Genomic DNA, 12533 nt, shown 5'->3' with positions numbered 1-12533 from the left:
CTCTCAGCAGAGATCTAGACAGAAGAGGATTATTAAATTGACCATTTCACACATTTATGGACTCGCACCTATGTGGAGAACGGGGGTCCCCAGCTACCCGGCCTGCTGCATCTAGACAGAGAATGAATGTAGAGGGCCGCACAAATGCGTGACCACCTCTCCACTTAGTCTCCTACTTGGAATCGACGGCCATCCCAAGACGGAACTCCATATAGGTGTGGGTCCCAGCTCTGTGGATATGCCATATATCCAAAAGAAAGGTTAGGCTGAAAACGGGCTCAACATGGGAATGAATCCCAATTACTCACTATTAAGTAGTCATTATATGGACTTTAATCTTTATTCGGAATGTCTATTCATGACTGTATTACAAATAGAGAATGCTGAGCTTCCTCAACATTTCGGGGAGACAACCCCCTTCCTTATGCAAAATGTTGCATGCGTGGTGGAAGATCTCTTTGAGAGAGAAGCTTCAGCAGTCTCTGTTCGTAAAAAGATGTCCGAATAAAGGAGGACAAATAGTCCATATGATGACAACAGAACAGAGAGTAGTCGTGGATTCATTCCTGTGTTGAGCCTGACTTTCTCCTTGGAAGCATGTTTAACACGTATTATAGAGTATATCATTTTGGTCAGGTTCACACCTTGCCTGCATTTTGATATGGCATAAATGTCTGAGATGGGAATAACCCTTTAAGTGACTGACCACTCCTGCCGTGCTGGAGAGTTTGTCTTATAAGATTTCTTTTTCTGAGCCGTCTAGTTTAAGTTTAGTTCTCTGGTTTGGAGTTTTCAATCTGTGCACAGTTTATTGCGCAGCATTGTTAACTATAATGATATTTAAGACAGAGTTCTATAACAAATATACAGATACATCACATCAACACCTATTCTTACCCTGTACATTACAACAAAACGTCATGAGGTTTTCCTGAGTACTTATGATGCATACAACCCATATAACGCAATTCTCACATCATTCCTGCAAAGATACAGTATATGAAGAGAGGTCACTCCATGGGATCGGAGCCTATTACTAAAAGTGCACCTCATGCTCCAGGAAAAACTCAAACTGACCTGAGGCAGATTATCCCAAGATATGGAATTCTGCAATATACTTGATCAAACATTGTTGCTTTGTTTCTGTAATACGGTAAAAAATAGTGTAGTACCGTGTTAGCCAGAGACAATATGAAATGTTAAATACTTTTGTGTCAAAAAAGACAAAAGTATAATAGGTATGATACCTTTATTGGCTAACCATAAAAGTTCTATATGCAAGCTTTCAGAGCACACAGGCTCCTTCTTCAGGCAGTTTACAAAATTTCTGTAATACGAGCACAGTCAGGATACAAATGTAGGAATGTATTTCTCCAGATTCTGCTGGAACATATATTGACAACCACACCACACATTATTCAGGTCAATAAAGTGGAAATATTATATAGAGAAGACAGTATAGGACACAGACTGTGGTGGTTAAACAAGCAGGTCCATTAATGAAGAAGTGGCTTTGCATTTTCATGGATAAGAGTTTTAGAATTGCACAAATCACAAAATTCTTGTAAGTCCAGACCTCCAGAGAAACTGATGACAAAATTGATTATATTGTTTCCTATGGGGTCATTTTTTTTTTTTGTCCGGTGGCATCTCCCTGAGCCTGGCAGAGAAACGTTCCGCCACATTTATCTTCTGTGTTGGTTAATGGGGAAATTATAACATTCTCCACCACCATTCTGACCGATAATAACTCTTTATTACAAACTGCCTTTATTTTTAGTGGTCATTAAACCACTGATGTAATTCTGATTCTTTTTTTTTTTGTAGGTAGTGAGGTGATAATTCTATGTATTGCCGATTGTTTAGACTAATACATACCGTATATACATGACATGACTGTAAGAGGTTTCTTAAACACCCAAAAGTACAACATGCATTATATATGAGTCATACAGATAGAGTATGTTCCTAGACAGTTCATGAATAATTCTTATAAGTATGTAGGTCAGTTACGTGGAAAATCCACCTTCACACTCACCTGGCATCGCCCTGGAGCACGCTGCTGCATTTCTACAGATATTTGTCGATTTCCGTTCTATTTTTGGAGACAATTAATGAACTGTGGTTTCCTTGTTAAAAAATATTGTGATACAACATAAGGCTGAGACAACCGGGGTAATATTTCAGATGAGATCATCGAGTGTTTTATATTACAGGATGCTCAAATTATTGCTGCAGTTCATTGTGATTTCTTTATACACAAGAAATAATTAACTTTTAAAATGTTTGCACACCATTGCAATGTGGCTAGATCATTTCTGAATTTCTGGCCATAGATGTAATGATAAGCATTCTAAAGCTGTTAGCCCCTTACCAACATGTCACGTACTGGTACGCGGTAGTTATTAAGGTCATGTATGGAGCCGGCTCACGGGATGAGCTTGCTCCATACTTAGCGGGTGATGGCTGTGTAATACAGCCAACACCACTCTGCAATGGGCGGAATCAAAGATCACTTTGATTCTGCCCGTTTATCCCCTTAAATGCTGCGGTCAATCCTGACTGTGGCATTTAAATTGTTAGAATCAGTGGGGCGGCCCCCTCCGACATGCCATCGCAACCCCCCACCTACGCAAGGTGCCGATGGACATCATGGCAGCCTGGGGGCCTAATAAAGCCCCCCAGGTCTGCCACCTTTGGGCTCCTTTGAAGCCCTGGTTCTGGCTGTTAGTATAGTGATATACTGTACTGCAATACATTAGTATTGCAGTATATCATACAAGCGATCCAACGATTGCTGTTTCAAGTCCCCTACGGGACTAATAAAAAAAACTATGTTAAAACTGTTAAATAAAGAAGAAATTACAAATAAAGTAAAAAATAAAAATGCCACCACCAGCTCCAACTCTAGCACCAGCCCTACACTGATGTCCCAAAACTGTACATGCCATATATGAAAATGGCATACTAGAAAGGGGAACCCATATAATGACTTTCACCCAAAATGTAAAATTGGAAACATATCGGTAAATGGGAAAATAGAGCATTAGCCAAAGATTGGTCATTAAGTTTATGTTACTTACAGAAATATTGCCATTTTCCTGTTTTATTATATTAGCCATTTTTGCTAAAGTAATAAAAAGAAGTTCATCCATATTGGTTGTCACTTTGACTGAGCTCTAATATCAGACACAGTCCATTGACATACTTTGTAAAAAAAAAATAGACTGTTCCTGGAAAAAAACCAGACCTTTTTTTTCTAATCCTGTACAGCCCATTTAATGGTGAGCCTACACATACAGACAGATGTGCCTCTACATGTTAAAAACCTGTAAAACCTATATGGAAGAAAACATCACAAATAAGCATTATTTTGTGATAAAAATGCATGTAATGGAAGAAACGATAGAACTTTGTTTTACCTCTATTGATCCAGAGGAAGGTAAAATATAAAATCCCATATGGCATAAAACAATCTGCCCTAAAAAAGGAACCATTTCTCTCCTGATCCCAAGTGGTTATCCTACTGGATCAACATTAAAACAAGAATTCTATATATTGCCATAGGGGCTGATATTTTTATGCTCTAAGAAACTATCTAAGCTTTTTTTTAAAGAGCCATCTACTGTCCCTGCTGTGACCAGCTCTTGCGGTAGACTATTCCATAGATTCACAGTTCTCACAGTAAAGAAGGCTTGTCTCCCCTGGTGACTAAACCTTTTTTTCTCCAGAAGGATGGAGTGCCCCCTTGTCTGCTGAGGGGATTTTACATCTAACAGGTTTTCATTATTTATATATTTTTTTCCAACTCCAGGGCATCCCTTCTATGAACTGGAGCACAGAACTGAACTGCATATTCTAGGGGCCGCACTAATGCTTTGTAAAGTGGTAATATTATATCCCTGTCCCGCGAGTCCATGCCTCTTTTTGAATACACGACAATATCTTGCTGGCCTTAGAAGCAGCTGATTGACATTGTATGCTGTTATTTAGTCTACGATTTACAAGTACATCCACATCCCTCTCAATAAGTGACTCTCCCAGTTTAACTTCTCCTAGGACATATGATGCGTACAGATTATTGGTACCGAGATGCATAACTTTACAAAAAGTGTCACTATTGCTTTGTAAAACTTTTGACATGACACAGTGGCATTGAAACCCCCACGGATCACTGGTACGAACAGGCAGAAATGAGTGTTCTGCCTCTTCAGCTTTGACCATCTTTTTTGGCTCTCCTGGGAGAGGTGGGGTTAGTGGTATAGGGGCCATAGACTTTCTAACCCCACCCTGATTAAAAGTTATGACATGTCACTATGACTGTAAATGTCATTGTCGTTATATTTTATTACATTCATATAGAGGAAAATAAACCAACACTGCCACGTCTCTAGGAATAGCACTTGTCCCAACACCATTCCCAAACACCTTGTGGTCTCGGCTGTAACAATTACCAACAGGTGGTGCTCTGTGGTGCACAGAGGCAGAACCCAATGATATGTGGTTACAATAAAAAGTCCACCGCACTCACCATCTAACAAAAGATTCTTCTTTATTGGCATAAAGCATTCCTTGGCATTCCTTGGCAGCTACCATTCTCCACATCTCATGACTGCTTTATGCCAATAAAGAAGAATCTTTTTCTAGATGGTGAGTGCGGTGGATTTTTCCTTCTAACCATATGTCGCTATATTTTATGCTATTAGTGACAAAAAAATCAACTTCCAATCTCTGCTTTGTCTCTAAACTTGTCCATTAGTAGCTGGAAATCATTTACAGATGATCCTCTTGTTTTTTCAGGGCACTCTTCTGGCTTTTATGATTTTGATTTCATTTGAGTGTTGTGCATTAATTAGATTCGATTATATTAGATATCTGGCTGGAGTATATCAAAGCTATAAATCACAACTTGATATTGGATACGATTGCATTTGGGGGATTTCATTAATCACACATCAACTGACCTTACATATAAACAAGACTGCAGAACCTATAGGCTTACACTATATGACCACTAAGGATTCTCTTATATACTGTATTTACTTTACCAAACTCAAGATGTTATATGTTTTTGGATTGTAATAGTGAAACATTTTTCAGTGAAGTTCACATTCCACTTCTCTTTTCTTCTGTTACTATACAAAACAAAAATAGTCCAATATTCTCTATATACCCTGATTATTTTAAAACATACAGATCATCATACTGAAACCATGCCCTCTGCTATCCAATTCTAGCCATGGTCCGTCCAGCCACATATAAAAATATAGAAACCATAACCCCAATGCAAATTATAGCAGTCCGCCAAAAGAGAGATTACGTGGAAATATTCTATTTCTAGACTGAGAATTCCTCCTGGTTTTATTAAGAGGTTTATAAAAGTAGAACATCAAATACAGGAGTAATATATTCTATTTTGACCATATGAGATTTATTAGAATTTGCTGAGTGTGTAATCTATATCTTATTCTATTAAATCTTACATGACGTAAAAAGGGCAATCACTTGTTTTGCTAAATTTCATAAGATATCTTGTATTTGCTTCCTGAATTGCCGTGGAATTTCCAGGACTCGGCTCTTGCCACACTGAAGTCATAATGCTGCGGTGATACATTCAGAATGAAACAAGGAAATTCTGTTATGTTAATTCATGTGTTGAATGATTAGAAAGAACTACTCAGGGCCATGTCATTTACCATGTCATCCAGGAAACATAAACGTAAAAAAGCCAAATAACCTGATCCCTAAAATAGCTGCATGGGTTGGTCCCCTGTCAGATGAAGTATATAAGCCAGTGTGACAGGCAGATAGTTATATCCACAGTGCTCTTCCATTCTTGGTATTGCTGAAACCATCCTAGTAACTACACTATGAAGATTGACAGTAATAAGATGAAGGATTTCTATGATACCAACGGCTTCCTGACAGCAATCGAAGTACTAGATGAGAAGGAATTACACCAAGCTCAGAAGGAGCATGAAAACCTAGAAGAAAAGTTTGGTAAGTTTACAAATTATTGAGAGATGTGGAGATTTTATTGTACCATGGACCATGATTAGATTATTTTTTTAAAAGGAGAAATTATTCTAGCTGCAGAAAATATCTATGTATAAATTACTGAAGAAGCGATCATTCTAATTTCCACATATTTTATTTTTCAGGTAAAGAGTACGCTCAGTATGATCTGCACAACATCCACATGCAAAATGAGTGGGTGATGAACGTGGCCGTCCACCCCAATCTTCTGAAAGCAATCACAGCTGTTTTGGGCCCCAACATCATTCTTCTGGACTCCAGATTTATTTGTAAATATCCCCCCTCTGAGGTTCCACACAAAAACAACACTGCCCCCTATGTTGCCTGGCATCAAGATATCAAGTATGTATGAAAGCTGGTAGACATTTAGGGCAACTAGATAATGTGCTTGCTGTCTAAGTGTGTAACCAAAATCTGACTTGGTCACATCTTCTACAGATACTGGGGATTTGAGGGAGGTCCAGTGGCTTCAGTGTGGCTGGCATTTGATGATGTAGATGCAGACAATGGAGTCCTACAAATCATTCCAGGTATTACCTCTTTTATATCTGTATTAATGAATTTATAGTATCAAATCAATTTCTCAATATGAATTTGCATTGGGACTTCCATTCATTGTGTGTGATGTGTAATACCCCAGGGAGCCATAAACAAGGTATTCTGGAGCACAGAATTGCAGAGGTCGCCGGAAACATGCTGACAGCAAACCAGGAGATTCCAAAGCACTTGGTGAATGTAGAAGATTTGGTTGAATGTCCACTCAAAGCTGGTGAAATGTCTGTAAGTATAACATAATGTCAATGAGACATTACACAGATTTGTTGGTTAAATTAAATAATACGGTCTTATTGCCATAAATGACCAGTAGGATCACCTATCATAGGGACATTTATTTTGTGTCGATAGATATACAATACAAGCAGTATATTTGCTTGAGGACTTGCCTGCATTCTAATAAGTTTACTGAAATAATAGGCATTCCAGATATATGGATAATGCACTTGGCATGTAGGAATTATGACAAAACCACACTTTGAAGTGTCAGTAAATGTAAATATAGTGTCAGTAAATATATAGCAAGTGTATATGTAAGTATAAGTGCAATTTTACAGGAGATCAGCACTACATGTGCACTAGACCTGTGCCTTCTCCATAAGGCTGCTTTATGGACTAGTAATGCACACTGATCTCTATGAAAATATCGCAAGTCCAGAACAGAATGTGTAAATGTTCAAATATTTTAAAAAAATATATAATATTCAGCAAAAGTTGACACATTTATGATGAGTTTCTATGTAAAGAGGCAAGTGTGATGTGTGTCTTGAACAATGTTATTTGCTTATCTATACCTACAGGTGCACGATGGTCTGACTGTTCATGCCAGTCAACCCAACATGTCTGACAGGAGAAGATGTGGATTTGTCATCCGTTATGTTCCTACAACAGCTTATCCTGTTAAGGTAAGCAAACAAAGCTTTGCTCAGGAGATGGCGTAATGGCCGTATTGCTTTACACCCATCTACAGACATAATGTAATGCTTTGTCTAAGGATCATAAGAAGATAGTGTTGCCATGTAGCCTGAGCTGCATTCATTTTAATAAGAATAGGTCGTTGTCTCACCTAATAGGAGAAATAAATAGATTTAATGTTTGATCAATATGTAAAATGGCTGGACTGGCCACTTAAAAAGTGCCCACACATCCATGTAATTTAGAGATGGCATCTGCCAAGAAATGTGCAATAACTGACTCTCCAAGGACTCTACAAAGGACCAGGGGACATTCATTGTATGTGGAAGAAAGACGTTTCAGACATCAATATAGGAAAGGGTTCTTTACAGTTACAGTAGTCAAACTATGGAATGCCCTACCCCAAGAGGTAATGATGACAGATACTATGTCAGCATTTAACAAAAAAAAAAAAAAGGCTAGATGATTATTTACTGACGAATGACATTGAGGGTTATATCTAATCTAGCAATGAATGACGTGTAATTTATTGAGAAGGGTTGAACTTGATGAAACCGTGTGTTTTTTCAACCTATGTAACTATGTAATACAGTCTACAGATAACATGGATTCAGAATATCATCATAAACTGCAGGTTACCCCCGAAGTAACTACTGCAACTTATATTCAATACAAGGATGGTGATCCTAATAACATTGCTGTGCAGAATGAATGACTTACTCCGCTGAAATTATTGTCATATTTCTATTACAGGACCCAGAACGTCCTCGGAGTTTTCCTGCAACTGTATTGGTGGCCGGAACAGATGAATATAAACACTTCCAAGACAACGCTCCTCACTTCTTTACCAAGACATTTTAATTTCTTGCTAAGTAAGAGTTCTATGTGCTGTGTCTTACATATAAGTACTATGTAAAGGATTGTATGGTATGAAAAACTGAAAAAAAAAAAGAGATTACATACAATATGTTATATTTTTACAACTATTGTAAAATGTATCTCGTCTTGTTGATGTATGAAATTCAGTGACTTTCATGCACATTCAGCAATGTCACACAGTACTATATGCTCACCTTCTCACTTGTGAAATTCCACTGTTGTAACTTGAATTATTTAAAGACCCACTCAGAAACACAATATGTTAATGAAATATGTTTTTACTGTAAAATGTTAAGTTATTACAATGCACTGTCCTATGTTTGTAAATTATAAATCACTATAAAATAAACTATATTTAAAGAAAATCTCTACATTTACATTATTTATTTCTTAGAACAATTTTCTATGAAGGCATGAGAATAAAAGCAATACTAGAAAGTTGATGTCAATCCATTGCAACACATTGGCCAACCGCAATATGAGGGAGACTAAGGCCCCATGCACACGACCGTAAAAAAAAACACCGTAATTGCGGACCGTAATACGGTCCACAATTACAGACCCGCCCGGTTCTATTAGTCGCGGACATCTTTCCATATCGCTACGGATAGGTGTCCGTGCCGTAGAACCGTGCCGGGAATTATGGAGCATGTCCTACTTTTTGTTTTTTACGGCCCGTGCTCCCATACTTTGTATGGGAGCATGGCCAAAAAATGCGGCCACTGCCATCGGCGGCCGGCGGTGCCCGCAATCGCGGGCCGTGATTACGAGCACCGCCGTGTGCATGAGGCCTAAGTGGTCGCACACAGGAATGACTGCTAGCCCCACTTTTACTTTTACAATATGCACATTAACAATTGTATTTGGTTTTAGTTTGAGTACAAATATAAGAAATATTAAAAAAAAAATAATACAAAAAATAAAGATTTATATTTTGATATACTTTGCTTTGCTAAGGCCTCATGCACACAGTCGTAGTTTACGGATCCGTAATTGCTGATAAAATACTGACACATTCGTTTCTATCGGCCAAGATCACCTTCCCATAAATTTATGGGTGTGTGCCTGGGCCGTACTTTTTGCATTTACGGACCTATACTTATTGCTGTGAGCATGGTCCGCAAATTCAGAGGACAATCCGTGTGTGCATGAGGCCTTACTTTGCTTAGCTTGTTGATAGTATCCCAACACCTTATATAATATCTAAGAAAGTGTAGCCATACTGTGTTACACATAAATGACTATGGATATAGCCTCAGCAAAGAGTGGCTCACACTCTGACAACTCAGTGAGATTGTGTTACACATGGTCACCCATTCATTGGATGATAGGAGTTCAGCCATTGTATATTGTTATTTTTAGAGGAGTGTTCCCACCTCCAATTGTCAACCTTTTATCCCACAAAGCTAATTTAAACTTCTTACACCCCCCACGCCAATTTCTTACCCCTATGTCTCCACTATTTAACCCTTTCAAGACTGAGCTCATTTTGACCTTCATGACCAGCCCCATTTTCTCAAATCTGACATGTATCACTTTATGTGGTAATAACTCCGGAATGCTTTTGCCTATCCAAGCGATTCTGAGATTGTTTTCTCATGACATATTGTACTTTATGTTAGTGGAAAAATTTGGTCAATAAATTCATTGCTTATTTGTGAAAAATACCAAAATGTAGAGAAAATTTGCAAAAATTATGATTTTTCTCATTTTAAATGTATCTGCTTGTAAAACAGATAGTAATACCACACAAAATAGTTACTATTTTATATATTCCATATGTCTACTTTATATTTGCATAGTTTTTTGATCATCATTTTATTTTTCTAGGACGTTACAACGTTTAGAACTTTAGCAGCAATTTCTCACATTTTCAAGAAAATTTCAAAAGGCTATTTTTACAGGGACCAGTTCAGTTCTGAAGTGGCTTTGAGGGCCTTATGTACTAGATAGACCCCATAAATCACCCCATATTAAAAACTGCACCCCTCAAAGTATTAAAAATAGCATTCAGAAAGTTTCTTAACCCATTAGGCGCTTCACAGGAATTAAAGCAAAGTAGAGGTGAAATTTACAAATTTAATTTTTTTTGCTGAAATTCATTTGTAATAAAAAAAATTCTGTAACACAGAAGGTTTTACCCGAGAAATGCAACTCAATATTTATTGCCCAGATTCTGCAGTTTTTAGAAATATCCCACATGTGGCCCTAGTGTGATAATCGACTGAAACACAGGCCTCAGAAGCAAAGTAGCACCTAGTGGATTTTGGGGCCTCCTTTTTTTAGAATATATTTTAGGCACCATGTCGGGTTTGAAGAGGTCTTGTGGTACCAAAACAGTGGAAATCCCCCAAAAGTGAGACGGTTTTGGAAACTACACACCTCAAGGAATTTATCTAGGGGTACAGTTAGCATCTTGACCCCACAGGTCTTCTGCTATATTTATTGGAGTTTGTCTGTGAAAGTGAAAATCTACTTTTTTTCTGAAAAAATATTTAAAAAAAATAATATTTGCAAGGAATAAAGATTAAAAAGCACCCCAGAACTTGTAAAGCTACTTCTCCCGATTACAGCAATACCCCATATGTGGTACTAAACTGCTGTTTGGACCCACAGCAGAGCTCAGAAGGGAAGGAGCGCCATTTGGATTTTGAAGCGCAGATTTTGCTGGATTGGTTTTCAGTGCCATGTCGCGTTTGCAACGCCCTGGAGTAAGCAAAACAGTGGAATCCCCCCAAAACTGACCCCATTTTGAAGACTACACCCCTCAAGGAATTGTTCTAGGGGTATAGTTAGCATTTTGACCCCACAGTTTTTTTGCTGAATTTAGTGGAATTAGGCCGTGAAAATGAAAATCTACTTTTTTCTGAAAAAACATAGAAATGTTTAATTTTTACAATGAATAAAGGAGAAAAATTACCCCAAAATTTGTAAAGCAATTTGTCCTGATTACAGCAATACGCCATATGTGGTAATAAACTGCTGTTTGGACCCACGGCAGGACTCAGAAGGGAAGGAACAATATTTGGCTTTTGGAGCTCAAATTTAGCTGGACTGGTTTTCGGGTGTCATGTCGCATATGCAAAGCCCCTGAGGTACCAAAACAGTGGAAACCTCACAAAAGTCCCTTTAGGGGACTGGAACGAGCGATCATTAGGTCGCTGGTACAATACACTGCAATACTAATGTATTGCAGTATAATATCATTTTACAGGCTCCTGTAACAGCGCGATCGCTGTTCCTGTCCGTTAGTCCCGGGTGTCAGCTGTAATACACAGCTGACAGCTGCAGAATATGGAGCGGGCGCAGCGCATGAGCCCGCTCCATATATAACCCCCCGCACCACGACATTCTATTAAGTCGTGGTGCGCCAAGGCGTTAATGCGCAGCGGATGGTGCAAAGTGAAAATTAAAATTTTCCACTGATATGCCATTTTAATGCACAATATATTGTGACCAGTTTGTGCCACTGAAGACAAATACCTCATACAATGTTGAGCGGGTTCTCCCGGATATAAAATGTAATATATGTGGACGTAAGCTGGTGTTTGGGCACGCTGTGGGGCTCAGAAGGGAGGGAACGCCATTTGGCTTTTGGAGCGCAGATTTTGCTTGGTAACTGTTCTGTTTGGGGTTTTGCTCGTATTTCAGTTATGATGTGGGGGCATATGTAAGCTGTGCGGGGTACATCAGGGCATAATAAGAGGGTATAATAATGGGGTACATAAATAATAATTTGCAGATATGTGGCCTGTGTCACACTGATAAATGGCGCCCGATCTTATCCGCTTTTGGAACACTCTGCACATTTTGCATCGCCATATTCTGAGAGCCAGAACTTTTTTATTTTTTCTCCAACGGAGCTACGTGAGGGCTTATTTGTTGCGGGACAATCTGTACTTTTCATTGGTACCATTTTAGGGTACATGTGATTTTTTTTTTTTATCACTTTTTATTAGATTTTTTTGGAAGCAAAGTGACAAAGAAACATAAATTCTGACAATGTTTTTTCTATTTTTTTTTTTACAGTGTTCACCGTGCGGTATAAATGACATTGTACTTTATTCTGCGGGTCGGTATGATTACGGCGATACCATATGTATATAGGTTTTTTATGTTTTGTGGCGATTGCGCAATAAAATCACTTT

The 12533-nt window shown here is 38.3% G+C and overlaps 1 protein-coding gene across 1 annotated transcript; it reads left to right on the top strand.

Moving 5' to 3' along the window:
• Positions 1–5759: 5759 nt before the first annotated feature.
• LOC142658706 (L-threonyl-[L-threonyl-carrier protein] 4-chlorinase-like) lies at positions 5760–8418 on the top strand. Its single transcript, XM_075834312.1, has 6 exons — positions 5760–6000; positions 6162–6378; positions 6475–6566; positions 6677–6816; positions 7392–7496; positions 8260–8418. Exons 1-6 carry the CDS (start codon positions 5871–5873, stop codon positions 8365–8367), a joined length of 792 nt encoding a protein of 263 aa, XP_075690427.1. The 5' UTR covers positions 5760–5870; the 3' UTR covers positions 8368–8418.
• Positions 8419–12533: the final 4115 nt, after the last annotated feature.

Source organism: Rhinoderma darwinii, chromosome 8, assembly GCF_050947455.1.
Source record: "Rhinoderma darwinii isolate aRhiDar2 chromosome 8, aRhiDar2.hap1, whole genome shotgun sequence".
In the NCBI taxonomy this organism is placed as follows: domain Eukaryota; kingdom Metazoa; phylum Chordata; class Amphibia; order Anura; family Rhinodermatidae; genus Rhinoderma; species Rhinoderma darwinii.
The sequence above is the reverse complement of the archived record's forward strand: the minus strand, read 5'-3'. Positions and strand labels throughout refer to the sequence as shown.

Bases quoted from the DNA above. Each gene is read 5' to 3' on its own strand.
- LOC142658706 (XM_075834312.1), top strand. From the start codon at position 5,871: ATGAAGATTGACAGTAATAAGATGAAGGATTTCTATGATACCAACGGC. The intron at 6,817-7,391 runs GTAAGTATAACA...CTATACCTACAG, and splicing joins TCAAAGCTGGTGAAATGTCT to GTGCACGATGGTCTGACTGT. The intron at 7,497-8,259 runs GTAAGCAAACAA...TTTCTATTACAG, and splicing joins CAACAGCTTATCCTGTTAAG to GACCCAGAACGTCCTCGGAG.